The sequence below is a fragment of the Salvelinus fontinalis genome, chromosome 16, assembly GCF_029448725.1.
Source record: "Salvelinus fontinalis isolate EN_2023a chromosome 16, ASM2944872v1, whole genome shotgun sequence".
Lineage (NCBI taxonomy): Eukaryota > Metazoa > Chordata > Actinopteri > Salmoniformes > Salmonidae > Salvelinus > Salvelinus fontinalis.
In genome coordinates, this window is record NC_074680.1 from 4,798,397 (window position 1) to 4,826,357 (window position 27,961).

The window sequence follows — 27,961 nt, forward strand, 5'->3', positions numbered from 1 at the left end:
AGTATAGTACCGGGTTGGACCCCCATTTGCCTCCAGAACAGCCCAAATTATTATTGTTTTTAGCTGATAGGAGTGGAACCCAGCGTGGTCTGCTACTGCAATAGCCAAACCGTGACAATGCTCGATAAGTTGTGCATTCTGAGATGTTGTTCTACACACCACTGTTGTACTGTGCCATTATTTGTCTGTTTGTGGCCCGCCTGTTAGCTTGCACGATTTTTGCAATTCTCCTTCACCCACAGCACTACCGCTAACTGGATGTTTTTTTGTTTGTCGCCCATTCTTGGGAAACCCTAGACCTGTGGTCACCAACTGGTCAATCTTCAAGGCATTCCTAGTCGATCACCAAACATTTCGTACTGTTGGCGCACTTGATTCAGCAGCCCTACAAGGCAAAGTGTTCCCATTTTGAACCATTTCATGTCTGGAGGTAGAACTCTGCCTGCCCAGTCAAGTGCAGCCATAGGCCTACTGCTGGCCAATCATAGCTCAGATCAACACATCTGCAGTTTCCTCGAGGCATAAACTGTAAAAAGAAGCCTCAAACGCCTGGCAAAGTTGATACTGAGATTTCAAAAGCATGACTAGAACGCAACGAATACAGCAAAGAGCTGTTTTTATGAGTAAGTTCATGTTTAGGTTATTCAGCACTGTCAACACTTTGTTCAACACTTTTATAAAGCCATAAAATGTGCATTCTCCCTACTTCCGCTCACGCTACAACCAGCACTGCAGCTGCAATGAATGAGTATAGCAAAGTGTTCCAATAAGCTTGCGTTGTTATTATTCGCAGCTTGTCTATTTTAATAGAGGAATATTTAACTTTCTCTGGTCATATGAGTAATGTTAATTGGCGCATGAGGCAGAAATAATGCGTGACTTGAGTTTCGCAATCAGCTGGAAGACTGTGTCCCCTTTTCTCAGTGGAAGAAGGTGTGCGCAGGGATGGTGAGTGGCAGCCACACCGCTGCTCCCTCCCCTCAGACTGACCATCAGATGCAGGCCATCAGTCCAGTAAAAAGACACTCAGCTGTGCCTCACAAGTTATACAAAAAAATAATAATTACCAGTGTGATCATATACCTACATTTTTTTATGTAATTTGAAAATGGTCTGAGAAGAACATTGTCAGGGCAATTCAGGCATAGACAATATGCACAAACATTGCTACAGAACTTTTAATTGGTTAACGTTTTTTGTTTTTTAAGGGTGTAGCTCAGCTTTAATATTGCAGATAAATTGTAGCTTCCAACAATGTAATTGTCGGCATCATTTCCAATCCCCCATATATATTGTTTTAATTGGTTAATGTGGCATAGGCTTACTTTTTTAAGTCATGTTTAAATAAATCTGAGAGGTAGATATCTGCTTGCATTTTGACTCAAAGTGACCTCGACCTGCATGAAAAGCCCAGGAGGGCGGCTGTTTCCGAGATACTGGATCCGTCGTGCCTGGTACCAACGATCATACATTGCTTAGGTCACTCGTTTTGCCTATTCCAACGTTTAATCGAACAGTAACAATGCCTGCTCTATATAGCAAGCCACGGCCACCTGACTCACTGTCTGTAGGAGCTAACTATTTTCGTAAACTGTGTGGTGTACCTAAAACTGGCCAACAAATCCAGGCTGTATCACAGGGGTGTCAAACTCATTCCACGGAGGGCCTTGTGTCTGCAGGTTTTTGGTTTTTCCTTTCAATAAAGCCCTAGACAACCAGGTGTGGGGAGTTCCTAACTAATTAGTGATGTTAATTCATCAATCAAGTACAAGGGAGGAACGAAAACCCGCAGACACTCGGCCCTCCGTGGAATGAGTTTGACACCTGTGCTGTATCACATCCGGCCATGATTGGGGGTCCCATAGATAGGCGCACAATTGGCCCAGCGTCGTCCGGGTTTGGCCATCATTGTAAATAAGAATCTTATTGTTCTTATTAACTGACTTGCCTAGTTAAATAAATGTGTATACATAATTGTTTTGGTAATATATAGCTGTTACTGGGTAATACTTGGATTGTTATTGCCTGTTAACTAGTATGAACCTGCAAGTACTATGTACCAACTGTGTACTGTGCCAGATCACAAAAACACTTAAACACCTGACAACTTTTTGCACCGTGAAGGATGGTTTGTTTACATGGGAACGCAAGACACGTTAGCTTTCATGCTATCATTAACATAATATAAATACGTAGCTCGTGTATAAAGACTAGTTTGCAGTTAGCATCGTTTTAAACATATTGATTGATAATCAACGTAGCCTAGCTAGCTAACGCGTTAGAAAGCTTGCAGAAACAGCTGACATGAACGTGCTAGCTAGTTTGCCATATCATCCAATTTAACTGCGTTTAATGCATAAAACATTGAAAAGGGACAGATTCAACCTTGCAAAAATATGTCACTTACTTACAGGACTTCAAATGACCGACGTCTGCTTTAGCGTAAAGCGTTGTTTTTGTCCAGTGATTACTGTGCAACATTTAGTTGAAGCCTGACCGGAAGCAGCCAAGAACATCTCATTTCCGCCATCTTTATGGGGTCAATATAATTTCATTTGTGCAAGAAGGATAGTAGCCAGGATAGAAGCGTAATAAAAATATGATTTTATTGTCAAACATTCACCAGTCAAGTGAAAAAGAACAAAGTTGACAATTCAAGGAATGTGAACCTTTATTCTCCATGATACAAAAGGTAGTGTGAGGTGATAGACATATAATGACATCTGGTTTAAAGTTTTAAAAACTTTGCAAGGTTAAACCTTTGTGTATTTTCATTTTAATGCTGTTATATTATGTATCTGCCAGTTCTGACTGCATTATTTTCACTGTCAAATCCAAGATGGCTGCCATAGTCATTTTGGTGGGCTATCCCTTTAAGAAGACATGTCCCTTTTAGAAATGGAGGAAGGCAAAGGCTGCTGGGACATGCTGTCAGGGAAAGATGGAAGTGGATGATGAGTTCGAATCAAGCAGCTTGTCGAGCAAAGTTGGTGAAGACGAATGTTCTGAATGGACAACAGTAGTATTGAAAACTGGAATTGGAGTGGAGGATACATGTATGAATGATAATGAATCTCTTCTTGTTGGGATGCATATGTGGGAGACCTGTTTGAGGTGTCAAATTGTGAAGAATGCGCTGGGAAAAGTGGTCTGTCAGTGACCAGGAGTGGTCTTATTTTGATTAATTGTATTTCTGAAGAACAGAGGAAGATAGCAGTGAACCTAGAAATAATCTGGACAAAATAAGTTTGGGGGGGGAGGGGGCAATCCTAGATCAGCACCCCTTCTCTGAAATGCTTTGTGAATACAGGCCATGGTTAGTAGCCAAGTTAGATGCTATAGGCAGTAGTAGTAGAGGTTGACTGTGTCATAACTGAGGAGCTAAATCTCACATGGTTTGGAATGCGGAGATTGCTGCTAGGCAGCCGGACACAATTTCTACACATCTTGTTCACCAGGTCTTCTCAAATGACAACAATCTCCTGGCTGCAGTACTGGATTCTGACACAGGAAAAGTAGATTCACATGTTGTTATACGTCAAAGATGACATTTACAAAATGCCACTGCAGTGGCAAAACAAAGACAACAAGCCATCTAGTAACCTGTGAAAACAAGATTGGTAAAATGCTATAATGAGCAAATGTAGCCTTATGCAGACAAATGTATTTGACAATGCTACATATTAGCTATTATGTGAAAAAAAATCATAAGATCTTTGCTAATAAAGTTCAAGATGAGAAACAAATTATGGAAAAGTTAACAAATCAAGCAACTATAATATTTCAGTCACCTGCATGGGTTCGTAGTGAACACAGAGAATGGCACCCTCTGTCTGAACTCCTCAGTGATGTGGTCTGCCAACGGGGCCTGAGGACATAAGCATTTATATAAAGTAGAGTACCTCATGGTTAGTACAGAACAGAAAAAAAACTATAGAAAGTGTCTATTGAGAAACATTGAAACATCAGAGGATTATAGTCAAATCATGAGCAATACAACAGAGCAATACAACAGAGGAATAATTTGTCTCAGTTTTTCCACTCTCACCTGGGTAGGATTGTGCTGGGACTAGGATCTTCAGGACCGGGGACAAACACAAAGCGACTACTGCAGTTGAAAGGATCGATTCAAATCAGGAAAGTAAACCAACAACTGAGAAAAACTATTACCTGTAGAATTTCTGACCAGACCTCAATGCAGCATGGTGAATATTTCCAAAAGTTTGTCACCCTGTATGCAAGTCATATAACAATGTAGTACTGTTAAAACTATTCCCTGGAATATCTGACTTTCATGCCAACCAAGTGGTTTATCTCTTCTCAGAGTTTACCTGTTGTGGATGCTGAGGTATTCATAGATTGCATCTGCAAGAACTTTCAACGACTTGTCGTGGTAATTTCCTGTATTACTAAATGAGTTATGTTTACAAACCACACACAAGTCAGTTATATTTTAAAGTCCATCTTTAATTATATGAGCTTCACCATAGCCCGTTGACTCTCAGATCAATTCAGTGTCTATAAATGAATTCTCCGAGAGTGCTTACAAAACAATTCTTAGTATCTTTTATAGCCAAGATACACCCCTCTCAACTTACATGACAAACCACAGATCTCAGGAACAGTTCACAAAGAAAGACTTTTAGTTGAGAGAGAGGAGTATCCCATAGCCAGATAGCATTAGCTATACATTATCGTTCAGTTTGCTCTCTAAGACGAGGTTCTAATCTCGTTCTTGGTACTTCTTAGTACCAAAACATTACCTCATCCAATGGCATATATCAATTGTCAATTCTAGATACTCCCATCTCAAATACACCCCCTCTTCTCCCCACTCCTGGAGAAATTCACTAATTCCTGTAGGTTCATGCTCTACAACATCCGCAGAGTACGACCCTGCCTCACACAGGAAGCGGCGCAGGTCCTAATCCAGGCACTTGTCATCTCCCGTCTGGATTACTGCAACTCGCTGTTGGCTGGGCTCCCTGCCTGTGCCATTAAACCCCTACAACTCATCCAGAACGCCGCAGCCCGTCTGGTGTTCAACCTTCCCAAGTTCTCTCACGTCACTCCGCTCCTCCGCTCTCTCCACTGGCTTCCAGTTGAAGCTCGCATCCGCTACAAGACCATGGTGCTTGCCTACGGAGCTGTGAGGGGAACGGCACCTCAGTACCTTCAGGCTCTGATCCGGCCCTACACCCAAACAAGGGCACTGCGTTCATCCACCTCTGGCCTGCTCGCCTCCCTACCACTGAGGAAGTACAGTTCCCGCTCAGCCCAGTCAAAACTGTTCGCTGCTCTGGCACCCCAATGGTGGAACAAACTCCCTCACGACGCCAGGACAGCGGAGTCAATCACCACCTTCCGGAGACACCTGAAACCCCACCTCTTCAAGGAATACCTAGGATAGGATAAAGCAATCCTTCTGCCCCCCCCCCCCCCCCTTAAAAGATTTAGATGCACTATTGTAAAGTGGCTGTTCCACTGGATGTCATAAGGTGAATGCACCAATTTGTAAGTCGCTCTGGATAAGAGCGTCTGCTAAATGACTTAAATGTAAATGTTAAATGGGAGTGAACCTCTAGGTCATATACTATGAAAGATAAGTTCAACATCAGAGGGGTGGTATAATGGTTCCAGACACTGCCATACTCCTCCCCCCAATGGGAAAAGGAGGATATGACTGGCATACAGACATAGTGGAGCCCTTCACATGGTTTCACAGATATATTCATTATGAAGACAATGTTCAAATCTGACTTCTCTATTACCAGACATGTAAAAGACAAGCCTGACCTCTCCCCTCTCTGGGCCCCAAGTGACTTTTCCCTAGAGGAGAAAGGAAAATGCAACTGCCGAAAGTATATTTATCTATGTTACCTAACTAATTTTTTTTCCTGAGTGGGCAGCTTGATGATGGCCAGTCAATATTTAAATCCCCCAGAAAATATACTTCTTCACTGTTGATATCACATACATTATCAAGCATTTCACACATATTATCCAGATACTGACTGTTAGCACTTGGTGGTCTATAGCAGCTTCCCACAAGAATGGGCTTTAGGTGAGGCAGATGAACCTGTAGCCATATACAGTATTTAACACGAGATCGTCTCTAAGCTTTACAGGAATGTGGTTCTGAATATAGACAGCAACACCGCCTCTGTTGGCATTTCTGTCTTTTCGGTAGATGTTATAACCATGTATTGCTACCACTGTACCATCAAAGGTATTATCTAAGTGAGTTTCAGAGATAGTCAGAATATGAATGTCATCTGTTACAAGCACATTATTGACTTCATGGACCTTGTTTCTTAGGCTACAGATGTTAATATGGGCTATTCTTTAGCACTTTTCTGGGTTGCTTGATTGTTTTTAATGCTTTACTGGGAAGCTTATCAGAGGTAGACTTACTCATGTTATTTACATTGGAGCTGATAGTGCAGGGTGAGCTGCATAAAGTTGTCTTCCTACTATTGCACACCGCCTCAGTGCTAACAGTGTAACTCTGGTTTATAGGCTCATGATTACTGCTTACAATAGCTGTAGGATAAACAGATGTATTCGGTGCAATTAGGGGTACATAAATTAAATTACTTACATTGTGTTTGCCAATGCCCCTAAGATCATGTACATTTGATGCAGCATTATGGCGACTCATTGTCACAATGGTAGGGATTAACTGAGCTGGTCTTGGATCACTTACCAGTCATTGTTTCAACGCAGACTTGAAATGCGTTTCACACCCGCGGCCCAACGATGGTACTGGACCTGAAATTATTGGCCATTTTTTGGAGTCTTTTAATGCTAAAATCAGTTCTTTAAAATCCATTTTCAAATGTTTCCCGAGCTAGCCCTCCTGATGTCGTTTGACCCCACATGGACTACGACAGTGTCAGCTCCCGGCATCTGTGGTAGAATAGTCGGAAGCAGCCTTGTTATGTCCTGTACTCGTGCTCCAGGGTAGCACAGGGTTTTTGGCATGGGGACCGAGATGTTTCTCACCATTTCTCACCAATGTTGAATGGGCCGGTCTCTCAGGCAGCCTCACGGTCTGGTGAACCCGAGGTAGAAGCCACCGGAGAGGGAGACAGAGCGGAGGACGAAGACGCAGGTACCTCCGGATCCGAAGCCACCATGGACGAAGGCACCCGGAACCTCTGGATCCAGGGCGGCAAAGCTGTTTCTGGTCTGTGTCAGTTCTAGGCTCAACATCTCCATGGAGACCCCCCGTTGCCAGAGGACGCCTTCTTCGACTTCCACGGCGAGTGACATACCTCCATGGCTGGTTGGTTGGGTCGAGATCAGCTCCGTTCTCAAGGGAAGGGGGGAGACCCCTTCAGGGATAGAACCTTGCCTAGCACCGGCCAGTCGGCTGTGGAGAGCGGACACGGCGGTGAAACTTCCACCAGACCAGAGCGGTATCCAGCTACTGGTGTGGAAGAAAAATAAAAAGGAGGTGGGCGTGGGTTCCCTAGTAGCTTATGTAGGTTTGCTACTTGCTTGCTAAGAGTAGCTACTTCACTCTTGTAGTCCTCTGCAAGCAAGCAGTTACTACATTGAAAGTCAACATTTTCCCGGAACAAAGCAAAGTAAATGCAGCTCCTGCAACGTTGGAAACGTTCAATGGAGGCCTCCATTTGAGACCGCCGAGTCAGCTAGGCTAGCTGAGCTTTCGCGTCTCTCCCCCTATACGGAATCTGGCAGGATCCCGGGACGGATAGCAGCACTCACAGCAATTTAGCCCAACAGAGCCACAGGATTCAAAATAAAATTAAAGTATATACAAACACTGTCAGCTTTTAAACCTGAGGTCTTCAGTTCAGGTTTCAGCGTTCGACAGGTTTCAACAACAAACATACGCTGCGCTCTGATTGTGTGTGTGTGTGTGTGTCTAGAGTGCATTTGGAAAGTATTCAGACCCTTACACACTTTGTTACGTTACAGCCTTGTTCTAAAATGGAGTAAATAGATTTTTTCCCCTCATCCATCTACAGACAATACCTCATAATTGGCTCCCGAGTGGCACAGCGGTCAAAAGCACTGCATCTCTGTGCAAGTGGCGTCACTACAGTCCTTGGTTCGATTCCAGTCCCTGGTTCGATGGCACACCTATATTTGGGGAGTTTCTCCCATTCTTCTCTGCAGATCCTCAAGCTCTGTCAGGTTGGATGGGGAGCGTCGCTGCACAGCTATTTTCAGATCTCTCCAGAGATGTTCGATTGGGTTCAAGTCAAGGCTGTGGCTGGGCCACTCAAGGACATTCAGAGACATGTCCCGAAGCCACTCCTGCGTTGTCTTGGCTATGTGCCTAGGGTCGTTGTCCTGTTAGAAGGTGAATCTTCGACTCAGTCTGAGGTCCTGAGCGCTCTGGAGCAGGTTTTCATCAAGGATCTGTCTGTACTTTGCTCCGTTCATCTTTCCCTCGATCCTGACTAGTCTCCCAGTCCCTGCCGCTGAAAAAGATCCCCACAGCCTAGAAGTCCAGCATCCAAGAGTCTCCTCTTCACTGTTGACGTTGAGACTGGTGTTTTGCAGGTACTATTTAATGAAGCTGCCAGTTGAGGACTTGAGGCGTCTGCTTCTCAAACTAGACACTAATGTACTTGTCCTCTTGCTCAGTTGTGCACCGGGGCCTCCCACTCCTCTTTCTTTTCTGGTTAGAGCCAGTTTGAGCTGTGAAGGGAGTAGTACACAGCGTTGTACGAAATCTTCAGTTTCTTGGCAATTTCTCGTATGGAATAGCCTTCATTTCTCAGAACAAGAATAGACTGACGAGTTTCAGAAGAAAGTACTTTGTTTCTAGTCATTTTGAGCCTGTAATCAAACCCACAAATGCTGATGCTCCAGATACTCAACTAGTCTAAAGGCCAGTTTTATTGCTTCTTTAAATCAGGACAACAGTTTTCAGCTGTGCTAACATAATTGCAAAAGGGTTTTCTAATGATCAATTACCCTTTTAAAATGATAAACTTGGATTAGCTAACACAACGTGCCATTGGAACACAGGAGTGATGGTACCTGATAAATGGGCCTCTGTGCGCCTATGTAGATATTCCATTCAAAAGAATCTGCTGTTTCCAGCTACAATAGTAATTTATAACATTAACAATGTCTACACTGTATTTCTGATCAATTTGATGTTATTTTAATGGATAAAAAAAAATGCTTTTCTTTCAAAAACAAGGACATTTCTAAGTGACCCCAAACTTTTGAACGGTAGTGTATATTCATTCATTTGTATTGCAGATATTACTGCATTTTCCAATTCAAAGTCCTTAACATGATTTTAGCTGCTCACCTCTTTAAGCTGTGTGACCATCCCCAAGACAATGACCTCTCGTAGCTTAGCCGTACTACCTAAAAGTGCTTCAACAGTCTTAAGCTGAAAACAAGCACAGATCAAGATCAGGGCAATCCATTCACAACACTTGAGGAATGTCTGAAAAATGTCCTCCTAGCTTATTTAAAATCGATTAAACACGTAAAGTGTGTCTTAAGTTATAACAGAGTTATTACCTGAAATGTGTTCCTACTTCCTTCTGCAGCGTCCCGGTCCCTATTACAGGTGGGGTGAAGAGCTCATGCCGATGTGTACGCTACAGAAATGGGCTAAGTGTCAATGTGGATCATGGTACACATTTCATTATCATGTACTTACTTTACATTTATCTGGCAAGTGGATTTGGAACACATTCTCTTACAACTACCTCACAGAGAGCAGTGTGTCAGGGGACTTTTTTTTTTACAGCTGAAATATACAAGACCAGCAATATAGGATTCATTCAAAGGCCAAAAATATGGAGTGAACTGACCTGCTGTAGGAGTGTGTAGCGTTCCCTGAAGAGCTCTGCCTTGTCCCTCGCTGAGCCACAGAGACTTGGAGCAGAGTGGGTGGTCATGGTAAGGCTGGGGGAAGAACAAACAACAGCTTCACTGAGGGATGTCTTGATATGGTGATTTCATTAGAAAGAACATTTATTCTAGAGTGTATTTGGTATAATATTTGGACCATAGGACCATGACCCATGCAGACTTGAAGTCAACCTACACATTTATACTTACGGTACAAACTTCTTCCTCTCTGTACTGTAGATATATCTTGGCACATCAAAAGCGCCAATGATGTTGAAGACGTTATCTCTGAAAATAATTAGATTTCACATTGACAAGGAAAATATGCGGGGATGACAAGTGAATGTATGTGAAATTGGTTCTTGTGAGAATGACACTTTGCTCAACTTACATGGTTTCATCACGACTGGCTGGAGTCCTGCACAGCAGTCTCCACCACAGCCAGCTCAATCATACTGGAGGTCACCGTCCAGGAGAAAAGAGGAGTACATCATTGACATAATTCACAACTGATTGTATTGAGAATTGTGTACATTATGTTAGTGGTTGTGATCAAAGACTTACATGGCTGCTTCTCCACAGCGTCCAAGACTCGCTCGATGATGACATCCAGTTCCAGCTCATTGACAGACTCTTACACCTCCACCGTGTACCTGCAGGCTTCATTGGAGGACAACACATATATATGCCTAGTCAGACCATTATTACTGTTCCAGCTGGCTGATCGGCGTTATTAGGTAGGTAATGTTAAGAGTAGCACATTGAATTTTCAACCAACCTTTACTTGGTGATCCTTCCTCAATTCCAACTTGGAAGACAACAATTATTCTAAACTGCCATGTCTAGATGCAGGGAGTTCGTTTGATGCTCTGTTAAAAAATATATACTTTTTTGCTCCATGAAGTAATCCAACAATGTGTACGCCGCCATCTTGTCTATTTCAAATCTTCTCTCATTCATTGAGACAGGTGGATGTCCACCCCAAAGTGCTACATGTCATGACACTCACCCATCTCGATCAATGAGAGAAGATTTAAAATAGCCAAGATGACCGCGTACACACTGTTGGATTACTTCTACATTCCAACAAACCCCCAACAACTAGACATGGAAGTTTAGAAGACGTTTTGTCTTCCATGTCGGGAATTGAGGAAGTATCGCAAAGTAAAGGTTTATGTGTGCCACGCTTAACATTACCTATCTAGCCATTAACACCCATCAGACAGCTGTAATCGTAACTAAAACATCTGACTGCCATACATCATTCCCCCCATAAACACTGAGTGTACAAAACATTAAGGACACCTTCCTAATATTGAGTTGCAAAATTTTCCCTCAAAACAGCCTCAATTTGTCAGGGCATGGACTTTACAAGGTGTCCCACAGGGATGCTGGCCCATGTTGACTCCAAAGCTTCCCACAGTTGTGTCAAGTTGGCTGGATATCCTTTGGGTGGTGGACCATTCTTGATACACACAGGAGGGAAACTGTTGAGTGTGAAAAACCCAGCAGCATTGTAATTCTTGACACAAACCAGTGCACCTGGCACCTACCATACCCCATTCAAAGGCAGTTAAATATTTTGTCTTGCCTATTCACCCTCTAAATGGCACACATACACAATCCATGTCTCAATTGTCTCAAGGCTTAAAAATACTTATTTAACCTGTCTCCTCCCCTTCATCTAAACGGATCTACTGGATTTAACAAGTGACATCAATAAGGGATCATAGCTTTCACCTGGATTCACCTGGTCAGTCTATTTAATTGAAAGAGCAGGTGTCCTTAATGTTTTGTACACTCTGTGTGTGTGTGTACACACACATATACAGTACCAGTCAAAGGATTTGACACCTACTCATTCAAGGGTTTTTATTTATTTGTACTATTTTCTACATTGTAGAATAATAGTGAAGACATCAAGACTATGAAATAACACATATGGAATCATCTAGTAACCAAAACAGTGTTAAACAAATCAAAATATATTTTACATTTGAGATTCATCAAAGTAGCCACCCTTTGCCTTGATGACAGCTTTGCACACACTTGGCATTCTCTCAACCAGCTTCATGAGGTAGTCACCTGCAATGCATTTCAATTAACAGGTGTGCCTTGTTAAAAGTTAATTTGTGGAATTTCTTTCCTTCTTAATGCGTTTGAGCCAATCAGCTGCGTTGTGACAAGGTAGGGTTGGTATACAGAAGATACCCCTATTTGGTAAAAGACTAAGTCCATATTATGGCAAGAACAGCTCAAATAAGCAAAGAGAAACGACAGTCCATCATTACTTTTAGACTTGAAGGTCAGTTAATCCAGAAAATGTCAAGAACTTTGAAAGTTTCTTCAAGCGCAGTCGCAAAAACCATTAAGCACTAGGATGAAACTGGCTGTCGTATTTGTCGGCGATTGTGATTATTGAGTTCCTTGTTTCAAACCAGCAACCACTGAGGGGGACATTGGACGCGATAAGAATCAAGATGGGAGGGGAGCAGTGGACTTTTTCTGTCTATGATGAAATATACTCTCCAAAAAGACGAGGAACCTGCCAAGGTGTTTAGCACCATACCCCATACGTAACACGATATTCAAAATTAAATCATAGTGCTCATGTGAGATTGTCACTGGGGAAATAGTTAAAAGAAATCTGAGAATCTTGGCACACACTGAAGATATACTGGACCAAGGTTCCTAATGGATGTGAAAATATATCCACTGGACAGTACAGCAGGACAGAGGAAAAGAGACTGAGTGTAAAAGACTGTTCCTCGGCACGTTGGATGCGGTCATTGGTGAAATGTCAGAACAATTCAGCAAAGGCAACTGCCATCTGGTGGAGGCCCTGTGTCATTGACCCAGAGAGCCATTACTTTCTAGATGTAAAGCAACTCCTGGATCTAAGCAAAAAAAAGATTTGGTGGAAGCTGAGTTGTCGAGCTACAGTTTTTGCAGCCTGAAATCGCCCACTCTAGCCCCAATGAGAACAAATGGACCCCACTTGTTATCCTGTAACGATTCTCTGGGCCTCTCTCCACTATAACGACTGTGCTTTCTGCACTGAAACATGGACTGACTTTGGGGCGTCCACAGCTACATGCGAGAATTCATTTTCCACTTTGAAAAATGTATTCAGTCAGCAGAGTAGAAGCACGCTACACCAGAAGAAAGCTCAACTAATACAACTGGCATTTGAGGGGGATCTTACAAGATTCGGGGAGAATAGAATGATCACTTATTCCGGAAATTCCACAGAGCATCAAGGAAGCTGGAACTCTTTTGAAAAGGTAAGATTGAAACAATCTAGCTGGTTGGTTTTTGTGTAGAGCGCTGCCCATTGTGCTGATAGAGCGCCGCAAGATTGTTTGCCATTGAACTTGTCACTTAACTTTTATGTTTGTGGTATAGCGTGATAAGCAGAATTCAATTTAATTCCAACGCAAAAACCCAAACGACGCCCCATTTTATTTGGCAAAACAGCTTAGCATGGCTCATATAGATGGTGTCATGCCTTTATCGAGGTGATATTTTGTTTACTAGGCTTACTACTTTGTACCGCTGTTCTGTTCGCAGTTGTCGGTATTCTAAGCCAAACTGCTATACAGTTTTTGTTTGAATGCATAAATAACTAGCCTACTACTTTCCGCATTTAGTTAGCATTATTGTGGTAAGGCAGCTGTGTTTACGGCTGCATTCACATAGGCTGCTTGTGATAGGGTAATTGCCCATCGAAACCGCCCTACTGTAGGGGGCTGTCCATTGTTCTGATACGTCGCAACAGACAGACTACAGATTCCAAAATAACTCGATGATCTCGGAGTCTCAGCATTTGAACGTTGTTTATTATGATTTATTACATGATTCCATATGTGTTATTTCATTGTTTAGATGTCTTCACTCTCATTCTACAATGTAGGAAAAAGAAAAAAAACATTGAATGAGTAGGCGTACTACTTTCAGCATTTAGTTAGTATTATTGTAAATGAAAGGCGCAGAATTCGATATAATTGCAATGCAAGAACACAAAAAAATGTAGCCCCCTTGGCGAGTTCAACTGACCCTAGTTACTTTATCCTGCCGTCGAGTCTGGGCTAGCATAGCTTCTTGGTATGACACTGACACACCAGACCAATTTGGCTACTAACTAGCAATGCAGCCATTACATTTACTGTAAACAAATGTCAAGAACAACATGATTGACAAACAATAACATACGGTCGAAGCATAAGTCCCCGCATCTTGAAGCCAGCAGATACTTTCGTCTTGACTTTGCGAACCTTCATTTTCAATCCAATCTTCCTTCAACTATCAAACACTTGGTGCTAAATCTTAACTTCCGCCTATAGGCTACATGTTTCGTCACTTCCTCCAAAGCAAAAATTCTAAACAAGTTTATTTTTAGTCTGCAGTCTTTGCAATTCGGAATCCTTTTGACGTCCCCATTGAAGTTGAAACGTAAATTGGTAGGGTAAAGGTTAAAGGGGCAGTCAGCAGTTGCTACATGAATTTACATCCATATTAATGATATGTATCCATTGATTCTTGAAAAAGATGACTTATAAATGTGTTTTTAAACAAAGAAAATGTAAGCAAACACTATATAGCCTCAAAACATGATTAAACTATAATGTTTATATATCATGGAGGGTCAATCCTTGCACCCATAGCTCTGTCTATTAATTTGAGAGTGATTACATTTCTCCAGCCCCATCCCTAGGCTTTTTACCGAACCATGGGTGGGAACGCCTTTATTGTTTTTAATGCTGATTGCCGATATTAAGTTAGGGTTTAGGTAGGGACGTCCCAAGGATCCCGGATAGTACAAATCACGATTATGCCGAGATTTACTGTTTGAAGTCAGCTGATGTTGTTAAAACACCCCGTATTCACAGACATGTAAGTATATGAATTATTACTTGAACATTTATTAATTTATTATCCTCCATGTGTTTATTCATCATATCTCAATAGTATTCTCATATTTACAACACATCAGTGTAGAACGAATACAGAATAAAACAACCATTAGGTTGATCAGAGCAAGAAAAACTTGTTTTCTCTCAAAGCTGTTGCACTTGATTAAAAACATCTTGAGACGACAGAACGCGACCAATTGTAATTTTTCAATTACCATGCTCTTCTCTTCGCTGTGTTGACAAAAATTAGCAACCCGGATCTCTGAGCAGATTTCTTCAACGATACTATAATGTCCTGACACAGTGATATTTGTTTCAACGTAGCAACGTATCCTATTTTATTTTTCCTTATTAGCATTCATGGATTCTGCAATTGAAAAGCACTGTTCAGAGCTTGTAGCCCGTGAGCGAAGCGGTCATACGGCTCTAATTGAGAGAAATGTCCTGTACGTGTGGGGAGGCTACGTGGTAAGCAGAAACTGTCAAACAGAAAGCCTACCTGGCTGCAACTGTCTTGACAAGCATTTCCAATGGATAGTGTTATCTTTCATTTATGTTTTGCATTTCACCAACATGCTATTTGGGTCGTGAAATAATATTCAAGGATTATGCAATATGTTGATTGATGCCAAATTACTATTCTATGTTACTTGTTTTCTGCAGTCAATTGCTGATGATGAAGTTTTCCTACCTAATGATGAAATCTGGTTATATGACTTAGAAAGAGGTGTATGGTAAGAATATGAATGGAATTTTAACAAAGTAACACATTTCTAAGATCATGAATGGAGAAGTTGATATCTTATGAGAATTTGTAAGTCGCTCTGGATAAGAGCGTCTGCTAAATGACTTAAATGTAAATGTAATGAGAACTAAGCTTGATTTCGAATATTCTACTACAGTCTACCCATCAAAAAACAACCACGCAACAATTTACTTAACCAGTTTTTGCCCAGTGGGTTGGTTCAGTGCAAAAGTTGAATCATTTCATTTCAACAACAAAAAATAACTATGTGATGACATTGAATCAATGTGGAAAACTGATTGGATTTGCAAAAAACGCATCGACGTCAGGGAATTTTGTAATTTTTTTCACCCAACGTTTAACCTAAATCCAATAACAGGGTTATTTATTTATTTATTTATTTCATGTTGAATTCATATCAACCAAATGTAAATCAAAACTAGATGTTGAGCTGACGTCTATGCCAAGTGGGAAACATTTGAGAGATGTAAACACTACATTTCATAATTATGGAGCTCTGCATTAGAGGTTGTTACATGTTATTTACAATGTTGTTACATAGTTGCTAGAAGTTTATTGGTCAGTGGTTTGTGTTTATATCTGTACTCTATACTTTTTGTGAATTTTGCGCCCTGCAACTTACATTTCCCTGTTTTGTTTGTTTCTTCTCCATTCTGAAGGGAAATGTGCAGGATGTCAGGAGAGGTCCCGCCTCCCATGTCAGGCACCTGTGGCTGCTCTCTGAATGGAGACATGTACATATTTGGGGGATGCGATGACAATGGCCAGACCAACCAGGTAAACCCAATCAATAGAAAAGCCCCCTAATGTACAGTACATTTGCACGGATGTGTGAAAATCCTCAATAGCTTACTAAGCCTTACATTGTTTTGTTTACATTTACGTGCTGAAATGGTCTGTTTTCAGCTTTACTGTGTCAATCTTCTGGATGGAAAATATACTTGGAGGAAAGTTAACCATAAGAGTGGCTCCCCTCCCACACCCAGAGATAAGCTCTCTTGCTGGGTTTTCAATGGCAGGCAAGCATTCTTTAAAAAACAAAACAATGCCCATGGCAGTATTGGCCTAATTGGGAAGATTTATAAATCGAACCTTGCCACTTTACTATTGGTGGTGAGCTAAAAAATCGTTGGGGGTGCACAGCTACCCTGTAAAACGAAACCCTTGTGATTGGGATATGTTTTGGTTATTCTGTAGGCTCATCTACTTTGGTGGATATGGTCATAAGCAACTTGATGACATCAATAACAACAGAAGCTTCCTTATGGATGAGGCATCATGGGTAATTTTGGCTTATGGGTGCAATTATAGCCAAAGGTATAAATACATTTTCTAGTACTATTAACTATTTTAACTTTATTATATGAATTAGTAATACTGTGCTCTGTAGGTGGATGACATCTATTGGGGATGAAACAATGAAGTCCATATGTTTGACCCAACATCGGCCAGTTGGAGTGAACCACATACCAGTGTAAAACAATACATTGAACGTGTTTATTTATTTAAAAAAAAGACATGATATCATATACAATAAGCAAAAACTTAAGAATGTGCTATGACATCACATGTTTTGAGGAATGGAACATACAAGGCACATATTATACTTTATTTGTGGATATCTACTGTCTACAGGGTTGTGCACCTGACCCCAGAGCTGCCCATGCCAGTGTAACACTTTGCCACAAAGGATATGTATGTGGGGGCAGAATAAGGGTGAGAAATTATTAATTTTAACTCCTCTCCATGGTTGCATTGAAACACAGAAACAAAAACCCTAAAGTGTATTGCTAATAAGATTTGTGGGATTACATCTTTTATTGTACATTCAAGTTTAAATATACCTACTTAACTCAAGTTTTTTTGATTTGGTTTGAAAGAAGATCATTTTTCTTTCACTTTCAGGAAACCAGGACAAGTGACATTTATTGTCTAGATCTAGAATCATGGACATGGTCTGAAATGTACGCATTAACTGTTCACTCTTTCAAATGCTCAACTTAAAATGGTTACTTTCCTGTTCTATACTGTTATCACAACACGCTCGATTAAATTTTTTTAACTGTTCTTTCAAAATGGCTTTTCTAGAGTACCAGCATCCAATGTGCCAGTGGGAAGGTCGTGGCATACCCTCACTGCAATATCTGACAGCAGTTTGTTTCTATTTGGAGGACTGAGTATAGACTGCAAACCAATGAGTAAGTCATTTACCTGTACAGATTCAAAATCCTACCTCTGTACCTTAATAAGGTCCACGGAAACATGGCATTCGCTTTTCTAACAAATAAATGATATCTCTCCAGGCGATGGCTGGGTATTTGATGTTGGGACGAAGACATGGAGAGAGTTTGAGCATCCATACACGAACAAACCAAGGTTAGTGCATGTTCAAGCTGTTTGTGTCATGTTTAAATCAAGCTAAATTACTAAACTGGTATTGGATAGCATTACATGTTCCAATCTAAAAGTCTGAGGAATGTACCTAAAATGTGCAAATGATAAAACTGTAAGCACATTGTCTGACCCACAGAGATCCTTTAATTCACTTTATATGTAATTCTATGATCTGACCCTTTATTTATTTTCCACCCTCAGGTTGTGGCACACAGCATGCCAAGGGAAAGACTCTGATGGCATTGTGTTTGGGGGTAGTTGCAACTACATCCTTCTAGTAGACACAGTAAGTATAATGGAAACCACCTTAGAATCAATCGGATTCTATGGAAACCACTCAAGGAACTTCCCTAATCGTTCACATTGGATGATTTTACCATTTGTGACAGGAAGGAAATTGCTTGGTGTTATGTTAATGTTAAATGATTAAAATTCATAAGCAGATCATTGATGAATTATGGAACACGTATCATGAATTATGGAAGACATGTTTACAATGAGCTGTTATGGTACTGTTTCGTTATCACCTTTCTTCAGGGTCACTGCAATGACGCACTTGTTTTCCAGATCCAGCCCTACCCACTCTTTCGGTAACTAATCAATTATGATAATTCAATGAGCGAGAATCTGTCTCAGCTAGAAGACACTGATATTTTGGAAATCATGTTGACTGATAAAAAAATATATATATTCTATATACAGAATGGTCCCCATACAAATAGTTCATGGAATGTATTATTTGGCTATTACATAGATGCTATAACACAGTGACAGTTTAGTATAGTAAGCTACAACTACCAAATGCATGCAATGCCCTCTTAGCCTATACTTAAAACGTTTTTTTTTTTTAAATGTCTCACAGGATATGTGAGGATTACATAGCCAAGAATGTGAAGAACTGCAAGATGCTTGAAAAACAGCTTCCATTTGTGCCTCCAAAACTACTGCCAGCTGTACAGAAGAGAATATCATTTTTTCGGACAACAAAGAAAATATAGCATTGTCAGATATAAATCTTAAGGGAAATGTTCAGTATTATAAACTAGGGGGTTTGAGTCCTGAATGCTGAATGCTCATTGGCTGACAGCCGTGGTAAAAACATTTATTTTTACTATTTACGTTGGTAACCAGTTTATAATAGCAATAAGGCACCTCTGGGGTTGGTGGTGTATGGCCAATATACCACAGCTAAGGGCTGTATTCAGGCACTCCGTGTTGCATCGTGCTAAGGACAGCCCTTAGCCATGGTATATTGGCCATATACCACCAACCGCCGAGGTGCCGTATTGCTTAAGTAGACTACAGTAAACTGATAATGCAGAGTTCAGACTATGTTCCGCATATTACTGTTGAGAAGGCCTTCATAGTATGTGGGGCGATTTGTCTTACAAAACATTATTGACTTATTGTCAAATGTCTTACAGTGTATCTTACAAGGCATTCAGAAATTATTCAGACCCCTTAACTTTTTCCACATGTTATGTTACAGCCATCATTACTTTAACACGTGGTCAGTCAATCCGGAAAATTTCAAGAACTTTAAAAGTTCCTTCAAGTACAGTCGCAAAAACCATCAATCGCTATAATGAAACTGGCTCTCATGAGGACCCCCACACGAACAGAAGACCCAGAGTTACCTCTGCTGCAGAGGATGAGTTCATTAGTTACCGCCTCAGAAATAGGAGCCCAAATAAATGCTTCAGAGTTCAAGTAACAGACACATCTCAACATCAACTGTTCAGAGGAGACTGCGTGAATGAAGCTAGTTGATGAAGCTAGTTGATAGAATGTCAAGAGTGTGCAAAGCTGTCATCAAGGCAAAGGGTGGCTATGAAGAATCTAAAATCTAAAATATTTTGATTTGTTTAACACTTTTTTGGTTACTACATGATTCTGTGTTATTTGATAATTTATGGTTTTTACTATTATTCTACAATGTAGAAAATAGTAAAAATAAAGAAAAACCCTTGAATGAGTAGGTGTGTCCAAACTTTTGACTGGTACTGTAAGTATTCAGACCCTTTGCTATGAGACTTGAAATTGAACTCAGGTGCATCCTGTTTCCATTCATCATCCTTGAGATGTTTCTACAACTTGATTGGGGTTTACCTGTGGTAAATTCAATTGAATGGACATTTGGAAATGCTCAAAGCCCGTAACAAAAGGGAGACATGGAGATAAAGAATAACAAAATATATTTATTAATTGAAGTAAAGTAAATACAATTAACAATGGTGTGTGTGTAGTCAGTATTGTAAGTGAGTGGTTGCATGTATACATGTGATAATTGGGGGTGTTGAAGGGTGCCAACGCAAACAAACCAAATAGCCACAACAATGCCACAACCAAAATCTGCCTGTGTCTGAATGGAGAGAGTCTCCTCAATGAATGTGGAAGAGGTCTATTTATCCTGGGACACACCCGGGCCCAGGTGTTTCCCATGTAGCTGACGACCCTCTCAACTCCGCCCACCGACATCCTAATAAGGAAACAAGAGCAAAGAGAAAGAGAATACGGTAGACAGAGTGGGAGGGTCGTCACCCCCCCCCCCCCCCCATGAAACCGGGAACCAACAAGGACCCCGGAACAACGTACCAGCCCCTGCGTCCCAAATTGACACGGCCTCTGCGTCCCAAATTGACACGGCCTCTGCGTCCCAAATTGATGAGGGGTTACGTGTTCACACTTCCAAATTGCCCCAGCCAACCTCCTCCCCAGACCTCAGCAACCTTCGTGCACAGCAACGTTTAAGAGAAAAGAAGAACACAAGACCAGGAGGGAACAGACAGCAAAGATAGAACATGACAATACCAAACAATGGTCAGTCACGTAAACATTCAGGAACAGGGCACACAAGAGACCGCATCAGCTACAAACGCCAAAGAAAATAACATCTCAGGGTGCTTCCTAATTTTTACAACATCGCCCAACGGGTCATAGTCACTTCCCAACGATTCATAGTCACTTCTCAACGTAACAGAATTTCATGTGCCCTACTCATCAGTGGCACCTGCCAATAGCCCTTTAACAGGTCAAATTTACTCACAAACCTAGCTGCTCCGACTTGATCAACACAGTCCTCCATCCGAGGAAGAGGAAATTAATCAGGCTTAGTGACACTGTTTACCTTACGGTAGTCCGTACAAAATCTGTTTGTTCCATCCGGTTTACTGACCAAGATACAGGGAGGAGCCCAGCTGGAGAAAGAAGGCTCTGCTATCTTACTCTCTAGCATGTATCTGACCTCAGCATCCAGACAACGCAGTTTCTCTGAAGAAACTCTATAGAACCGCTGACGAATGGGGTCAGCATCTCCAATATCATGATCTATTAAGTTTGTACGTGTGGGTGTATCAGAAAACAAACCTGGAAATCTCTGAATCAGACCAACCATCTCTTTCCGCCCATCAACAGGTAGAGGAGTGAGAAGGCTGTCTAAAATATCCAGTGTCTCTGAATTTTTCAATCTACCCTGCAGTATGCAATCGTCAGGACCAGGAACATCTTCCCTCCTCATTCACAGACCTAGCCTGAGAAGAACCCAAGGAAATAACGGTATCAGCCAAAAGAACAGGTTACCGTCCTCTGTAGATTCCCACTGTTCAGTCTCAGAGGAACGTGCATAATAGGGTTTTAACAAATGTACATGGCACAGTTGGTGTGCTTTCCTCCGTTCTGGAGTGGCAACTAGATAATTTTGCTCAGTGTACTGGAGCACCACTGTATATGGACCTTGAAACTTGGCTTGAAAAGGTGTTTCCATTTATTTGGAAAAGGTACACACCTGTCTATTTAAAGGTCCCACTGTTGACAGTGCATGTCAGAGCAATAACCAAACCATGATGTTGAAGGAATTGTTCATGGAGCTCCGAGACAGGATTTGTGTCGAAGCACAGATCTGAGGAAGGGCAGTGGCAGTTCTAGACCATTTCAACTGGGGGGGCCAAGCTGGGGCCAGTTGTACTGTTAGAGGGGCCAGTTACATTAGACGTTATTGTTATCGTTTTCTTCAGGCATTAGCAGGCAAAAGACCATGTTCATAATCATCATCGTTGCCACTGTCTAATAACTAATGTAAAAAAACGAACGAAAACAAAAATTTGTTATGTAAAAATGTATTCATACTCCACATTTAGGGGGGCCACAAGGGGGGCACTGCCCCCCCCAGAACCGCCACTGGGGAAGGGTACCAAAAAATATTCTGAAGCATTGAAGGTCCCCAAAAACACAGTGGCATCCATCATTCTTAACAATGGAAGAAGTTTGGAACCACCAAGACTCTTCCTAGTGCTGGCCTCCCAGCCAAACTGTGCAATTGGGGGAGAAGGGCGCAGTGGTCTAAGGCACTGCATCTCAGTGCTTGAGGCGTCACTACAGACACTGTCGCCTGGGATTAGCCGGTATAGGCCGTCATTGTAAATAAGAATGTTCTTAACTGACTTACCTAGTTAAATAAAAGGGCCTTGGTCAGGGAGGTGACCAAGAACCCGATGGTCACTCCAGAGTTCGTCTGTGAAGATGGGAGAACCTTCCAGAAGGACAACCATCTCTGCAGCACTACCAATCAGGCCTTTATGGTAGAGTGGCTAGATGTAAGCCACTCAGTAAATACACATGACAGCCCGCTTGGAGTTTGCCAGAAGGCACCTAAAGGATGATGAAACCAAGATTGAACTCTTTGGCCTGAATGCCCAAGCATCATGTCTGGAGGAAACCTGGCACCATCTCTACGGTAAAGCATGGTGGTGGCAGCAACATGCTGTGGCGATGTTTTTCAGCGGCAGGGACTGGGAGACTAGTCAGGATCGAGGGAAAGATGAACAGAGCAAACACAGATCCTTGATAAAAAACCTGCTCCAGAGCGCTCAAGACCTCAGACTGGGGTAAAGATTCACCTTCCAACAGGACAACAACACTAAGCACACAGCCAAGACAACACAGCCAAGACAACGCTTCGGGCCAATTCTCTGAATGTCCTTGAGTGGCCCAGCCAGAGCTCGGACTTGAACCTAATCAAACATCTCTGGAGAGACCTGAAAATAGCTGTGCAGCGATGCTCCTCATCCAACCTGACAGAGTTTGAGAGGATCTGCAGAGAAGAATGGGAGAAGTTCCCCAAATACAGGTGTGCCAAGCTTGTAGCGTCATACCCAAGAAGCCTCAAGGCTGTAATCGCTACCAAAGGTGCTTTAACAATGTACTGAGTAAAGGGTCTGAATACTTATATAAATGTGATATTTTCCCATTTTTTTATTTTATTTGTAATACATTTGCAAAAATTTCTAAACCTGTTTTTGCTTTGTCATTATGGGGAAGTGTGTGTGTCGATTGAGGGAAAAATAACAATTTAATACATTTTAGAATAAGGCTGTAACGTAACAAAATGTGGAAAAAGTCAAGGGGTCTGAATAATTTCCGAATTAACTGTATATGATGACTATGAATGGATGTGTATTCTGCCTGCAACAAAAGCAAAGGCATTTTAATAAAGAAGACTGTTGTAATGTTTGATATCATTCCTAATTTTTACAACTTCAACTTTGCTTAGGCCACCACCCCAAATGGTTATAATAACATATAAACCTTTTGATGAGTCATAAAAATGTTAATTCACTGAAGTCAGAGAGGCTGAAGTTATTATTATTACTTTTTTCGCTTTTTAGACAAACGTCACGCAATTGGATGAGCCCCTTTCCTGGGCCCAGCACCTGCCTTGTTGCCATGGTTTTGTCAGAGCGAATGCTCTCTTAGTGTGGTGTTTTGGGAAATGCATTTTACATCTTCGACCGTTGTAGGAAAATGCATCACTAAAACCTAAATTCCTAAACATAAATTCCATCGCTATCTGGAAATCGGGCCCTGAGGTGATTGGTTAAAAAAAAAAAATTACTGGAAAAAAGATGGCAGCCTGTGTAAACGCAACCAGTAACACTCCCATGTCTTCAGTATCTATTTCAGAGTTCTTATAATTGTTATTCATATTTTTCTTTCTACAAAAGGGGAAAGGTTACATCTCGTGTGTTTAGCTTTACTTACCTTGTGCTGGTACATGTTGAGGGTGTGGAACAGCTCACCATTTGAGCATAGCTTCTACAACTGCAAAGTGCTGTACTCAGACCATGCCAAGAGGGTCAAGTCTGCTTGAAATATCAAAGAGCATTAGTCACACAAATAAATACTACAACTTTAAAGAATTGTATTACTGTTATCTTAATTTTCTTGAACATTGTATTACTACAAGGTGTAACCAGATGATAATGGAATTCTAAATCTCCAAACATAATCTAATTGAGACGAGGATAGATTGAGACAAGGATAGGATGGTAACTTTAATTTCTTTAAATCTTGTACCAATATAGTAAACTGTAATTACATTTTTGGAATCTGCAAACAAATGTTTTATATACACAAAAGCACCTTTTTAAACCAGACAAACATACATTATATACTACTTCTTGTAATTTTTGGTCTCTCAATCTGTAACACTGATATGTGCGAAACACACCTGTAGAGAAAATGCCTGAGCATATGTTCGATCAGTGGTCACATGACAAGTAGTTCTAAGGTACGTGTCGGGTACAATGTCCAAAGTGTCCATACTGTCCTTGACATTACACTACACTGGCTGGTCACCATTTCCTTCAGAGTTACACCAAAAGCACTGCCACGGAACAGTTAAGGGGCCTTATCATCTCAGGCCTTGCTGAAGGCATTGGTCTCGGAACTCAGAGTAACACGATAGGGAGCAAAAGTGGTGATGCACTGGCACATCTGTGCCTCCCATGTCATCTACCAATACCACAGTGTGAGAGACGAGATGCAGATTCATGCTGACTGCCGTTTTGATGTAGTTCACACTTGACAAAGGTGTGCAGGGTTGAGATTTTTATTTATTTTTTTATTTTACCGTTATTTTACCAGGTAAGTTGACTGAGAACACGTTCTCATTTGCAGCAACGACCTGGGGAATAGTTACAGGGGAGAGGAGGGGGATGAATGAGACAATTGTAAACTGGGGATTATTAGGTGACCATGATGGTTTGAGGGCCAGATTGGGAATTTAGCCAGGACACCGGGGTTAACACCCCTACTCTTACGATAAGTGCCATGGGATCTTTAATGACCTCAGAGAGTCAGGACACCCGTTTAACGTCCCATCCGAAAGACGGCACCCTACACAGGGCAGTGTCCCCAATCACTGCCCTGGGGCATTGGGATATTTTTTTAGACCAGAGGAAAGAGTGCCTCCTACTGGCCCTCCAACACCACTTCCAGCAGCATCTGGTCTCCCATCCAGGGACTGACCAGGACCAACCCTGCTTAGCTTCAGAAGCAAGCCAGCAGTGGTATGCAGGGTGGTATGCTGCTGGCATAGATGAGGCCCATATGGGATTCTTTGTGGTGTAAACGCAAAACAAGAGAAGTAGGCTAGGCTAAACTATTATATAACACCTTGCATGATACTACAGGTGATCCTAGACTTCAAAACGAGGTAAAAACATTTTATGGGTGAAATGTTGAAATTAATAATTGAACTAACCTGATGTTGGCCACAACCCTGGATGCCATCTCCTGCAGTTTGAGAGGGAAGGTGAGCTGGATGGTGTGGCCCAGGGGGTTGGGATGGGCAAACAGATTACCAAACAGGTCCAGGTTCAAGAGTTAACTTTCGGAAGTCCCCTGGCAGCACGGCCAGCTGTTTGTGGGCTGCTGACAGAAAGCGCAGCTTGGAGATATGGCCGATGTGAAAGGGCAGCCACACCAGTTTGTTGTCGTCCAGCTTGAACTTGATCAGCTCTCGCAGCTGGCAGAACTGAAGCGGCAGGGCCTGTTCTGACTCAGGTCTAGGTGTTGAAGGGTTCGCTGCAGGCTGGACAGGCAGAGGGCATCACTAAAGGTCGCTAAAGTGGTTGATTTGAAGCAGTGGTTCCCAAACTTTTTAGAGTCCTCTACCCCTCCCTTCGAACATTCAACCTCCAGCTGCGTACCACCTCTAGCACCCAGGGTCAGCACACTCTCAAAGGTTGTTTTTTGTCATCATTGTAAGCCTGCCACAATGAGTTATCACAACCCGGCTCGTGGGAAGGGACAACGAGCTCTTATAGGACCAGGGCACAAATAATAATCAATAATTTTGCTCTTTATTTAATCATCTTACATATAACACCTTATTTGTTTATTGAAAATTGTGAATAACTCACCACAGGTTAATGAGAAGGGTGTGCTTGAAAGGATGCACATAACTCTGCAATGTTGGGTTGTATTGGAGAGTCTCAGTCTTAAATCATTTTCCACAAACAGTCTGTGCCTGTATTTAGTTTTCATGCTAGTGAGGGCCGAGAATCCACTGTCACATCGGTACGTGGTTGCAAAGGGCATCAGTACATTAACAGCACGGTTTTCCAAGACAGGATACTCTGCGCGCAGCCCAATCCAGAAATCTGGCAGTGGCTTCTGATTTAAATGAAATTTTCCCAGAACCGCTTGTTGCAATTTCGATGAGGCTCTCTTGTTCTGATATCGGTAAGTGGACTGGAGGCAGGGCATGAAAGGGCTAACGAATCCAGTTTGTGTTATCCCAACTGACCTAAGACAGGGAATTTTTATTAGGATTAAATGTCAGGAATTGTGAAAAACTGAGTTTAAATGTATTTTGCTAAAGTGTATGTAAACTTCCGACTTAAACTGTATCTACAGTACTAAATCCATGTGTATTGTTAGGTTCAAATTTTTCTGAGTAAATAACTCACGGACACTAGAGAAGCTTCACCAGGTTTAATTCTTGCCAAAGGGTCGACACAGCTCTATTCAGACAAAAAAAAACATTTTACACAAGCACTGATATTTAACCCTTTCTCCTCGGCTGAGTCTCCTCCTACCCATCTGTACAAACATCGTTCTTTACTGCTAGGCAGGACACTAGTGATACGGGCCAGAAACTTCTATTTCTCCCTTAAGGTGACCTGACCTCAACCCCCCTCCATCACTAATCCATGGCTCTCTCCCCTTATCAATGCCTGCTGACTTCCTCCCGTCCTCCCGTCCACTAACACCGTTAGTTCCCTTATATACTGCAGACAAGTCATATTTTGTATGATTTAGCTTCTTCATCATTCATAATGAATGAATGTTTGCTTAATTCATATGACCAACCAATACCTTAAGAGGCTTTTTCTCTCTAAACTGAGACCTTGAAACTGAGATATGCTTCGTTCTCAAAACATGGTCTGGGCGTACAGCCCAATTGCAGATACTGATAGGTGAGGATTCGTTCAATCAGTCCCTTGCATGAGCACAGAAATTGGTTATTAGAACAGCACATCAATTTAACACATAAATGAGTTATTAGAAAAGGACAAGTATAACATTCCCATCACACTACCTCCTTGCCTTTGAGCTGTTGTCTGTGCCCAATAATGTTTGTACCATGTTTTGTCCTGCTACCATGTTGTGCTGCTACCATGTCAAATCAAATCAAATTTTATTGGTCACATACACATGGTCAGCAGATGTTAATGCGAGTGTAGCGAAATGCTTGTGCTTCTAGTTCCGACAATGCAGTAATAACCAACAAGTAATCTAACCTAACAATTCCACAACTACTACCTTATACACACAAGTGTAAAGGGATAAAGAATATGTACATAAAGATATATGAATGAGTGATGGTACAGAACGGCATAGGCAAGATGCAGTAGATGGTATAGAGTACAGTATATACATATGAGATGAGTAATGTAGGGTATGTAAACATAAAGTGGCATAGTTTAAAGTGGCTAGTGATACATGTATTACATAAAGATGACAAGATGCAGTAGATGATATAGAGTACAGTATATACATATACATATGAGTTGAGTAATGTAGGGTATGTAAACATTATATTAAGTGGCATTGTTTAAAGTGGCTAGTGGTACATTTTTACATCATTTCCATCAATTCCCATTATTAAAGTGGCTGGAGTTGAGTCAGTATGTTGGCAGCGGCCACTAAATGTTAGTGGTGGCTGTTTAAAACTTCTTGCAACTACAGG

The 27,961-nt window shown here is 41.6% G+C and overlaps 2 protein-coding genes and 1 long non-coding RNA gene across 5 annotated transcripts in view; 1 reads left to right on the top strand and 2 right to left on the bottom strand.

The window, feature by feature from the left end:
* Positions 1-9,906, bottom strand: part of LOC129812546 (kelch domain-containing protein 2-like) — a 19,219-nt gene extending 9,313 nt beyond the window's left edge. The window contains exons 1-3 of one of the 3 annotated variants that reach the window (XM_055864198.1): positions 9,816-9,906; positions 9,520-9,599; positions 9,302-9,385 (exon numbers count right to left, since the gene is read on the bottom strand). In XM_055864198.1, the coding sequence (XP_055720173.1) occupies positions 9,302-9,322 (21 nt within the window). In that variant the 5' untranslated portion in view covers positions 9,323-9,385; positions 9,520-9,599; positions 9,816-9,906. Of the gene's footprint in view, positions 1-2,407; positions 2,542-9,301; positions 9,386-9,519; positions 9,600-9,815 lie in introns of those variants that run through there. The other 2 variants (XM_055864200.1, XM_055864199.1) reach the window with 2 other exon arrangements.
* Positions 9,907-10,064: 158 nt separating this feature from the next.
* On the bottom strand, positions 10,065-14,221 carry LOC129812549 (uncharacterized). Its single transcript, XR_008753017.1, has 4 exons — positions 14,068-14,221; positions 10,420-10,515; positions 10,247-10,310; positions 10,065-10,143 (listed from the first exon to the last, which is right to left on the bottom strand). It is a non-coding gene; the product is annotated as an uncharacterized LOC129812549 (long non-coding RNA).
* A 291-nt stretch (positions 14,222-14,512) lies between these two features.
* On the top strand, positions 14,513-23,432 carry LOC129812547 (kelch domain-containing protein 1-like). The gene is given in 14 exon segments (XM_055864201.1): positions 14,513-14,748; positions 15,124-15,236; positions 15,432-15,502; positions 16,194-16,311; positions 16,441-16,553; positions 16,732-16,816; positions 16,925-17,008; positions 17,170-17,250; positions 17,440-17,498; positions 17,623-17,732; positions 17,838-17,910; positions 18,130-18,214; positions 18,466-18,518; positions 18,791-23,432. Coding segments are annotated over 13 exon segments (1,176 nt in total). The 5' UTR covers positions 14,513-14,748; positions 15,124-15,128; the 3' UTR covers positions 18,927-23,432.
* The last annotated feature ends 4,529 nt before the right edge of the window (positions 23,433-27,961 follow it).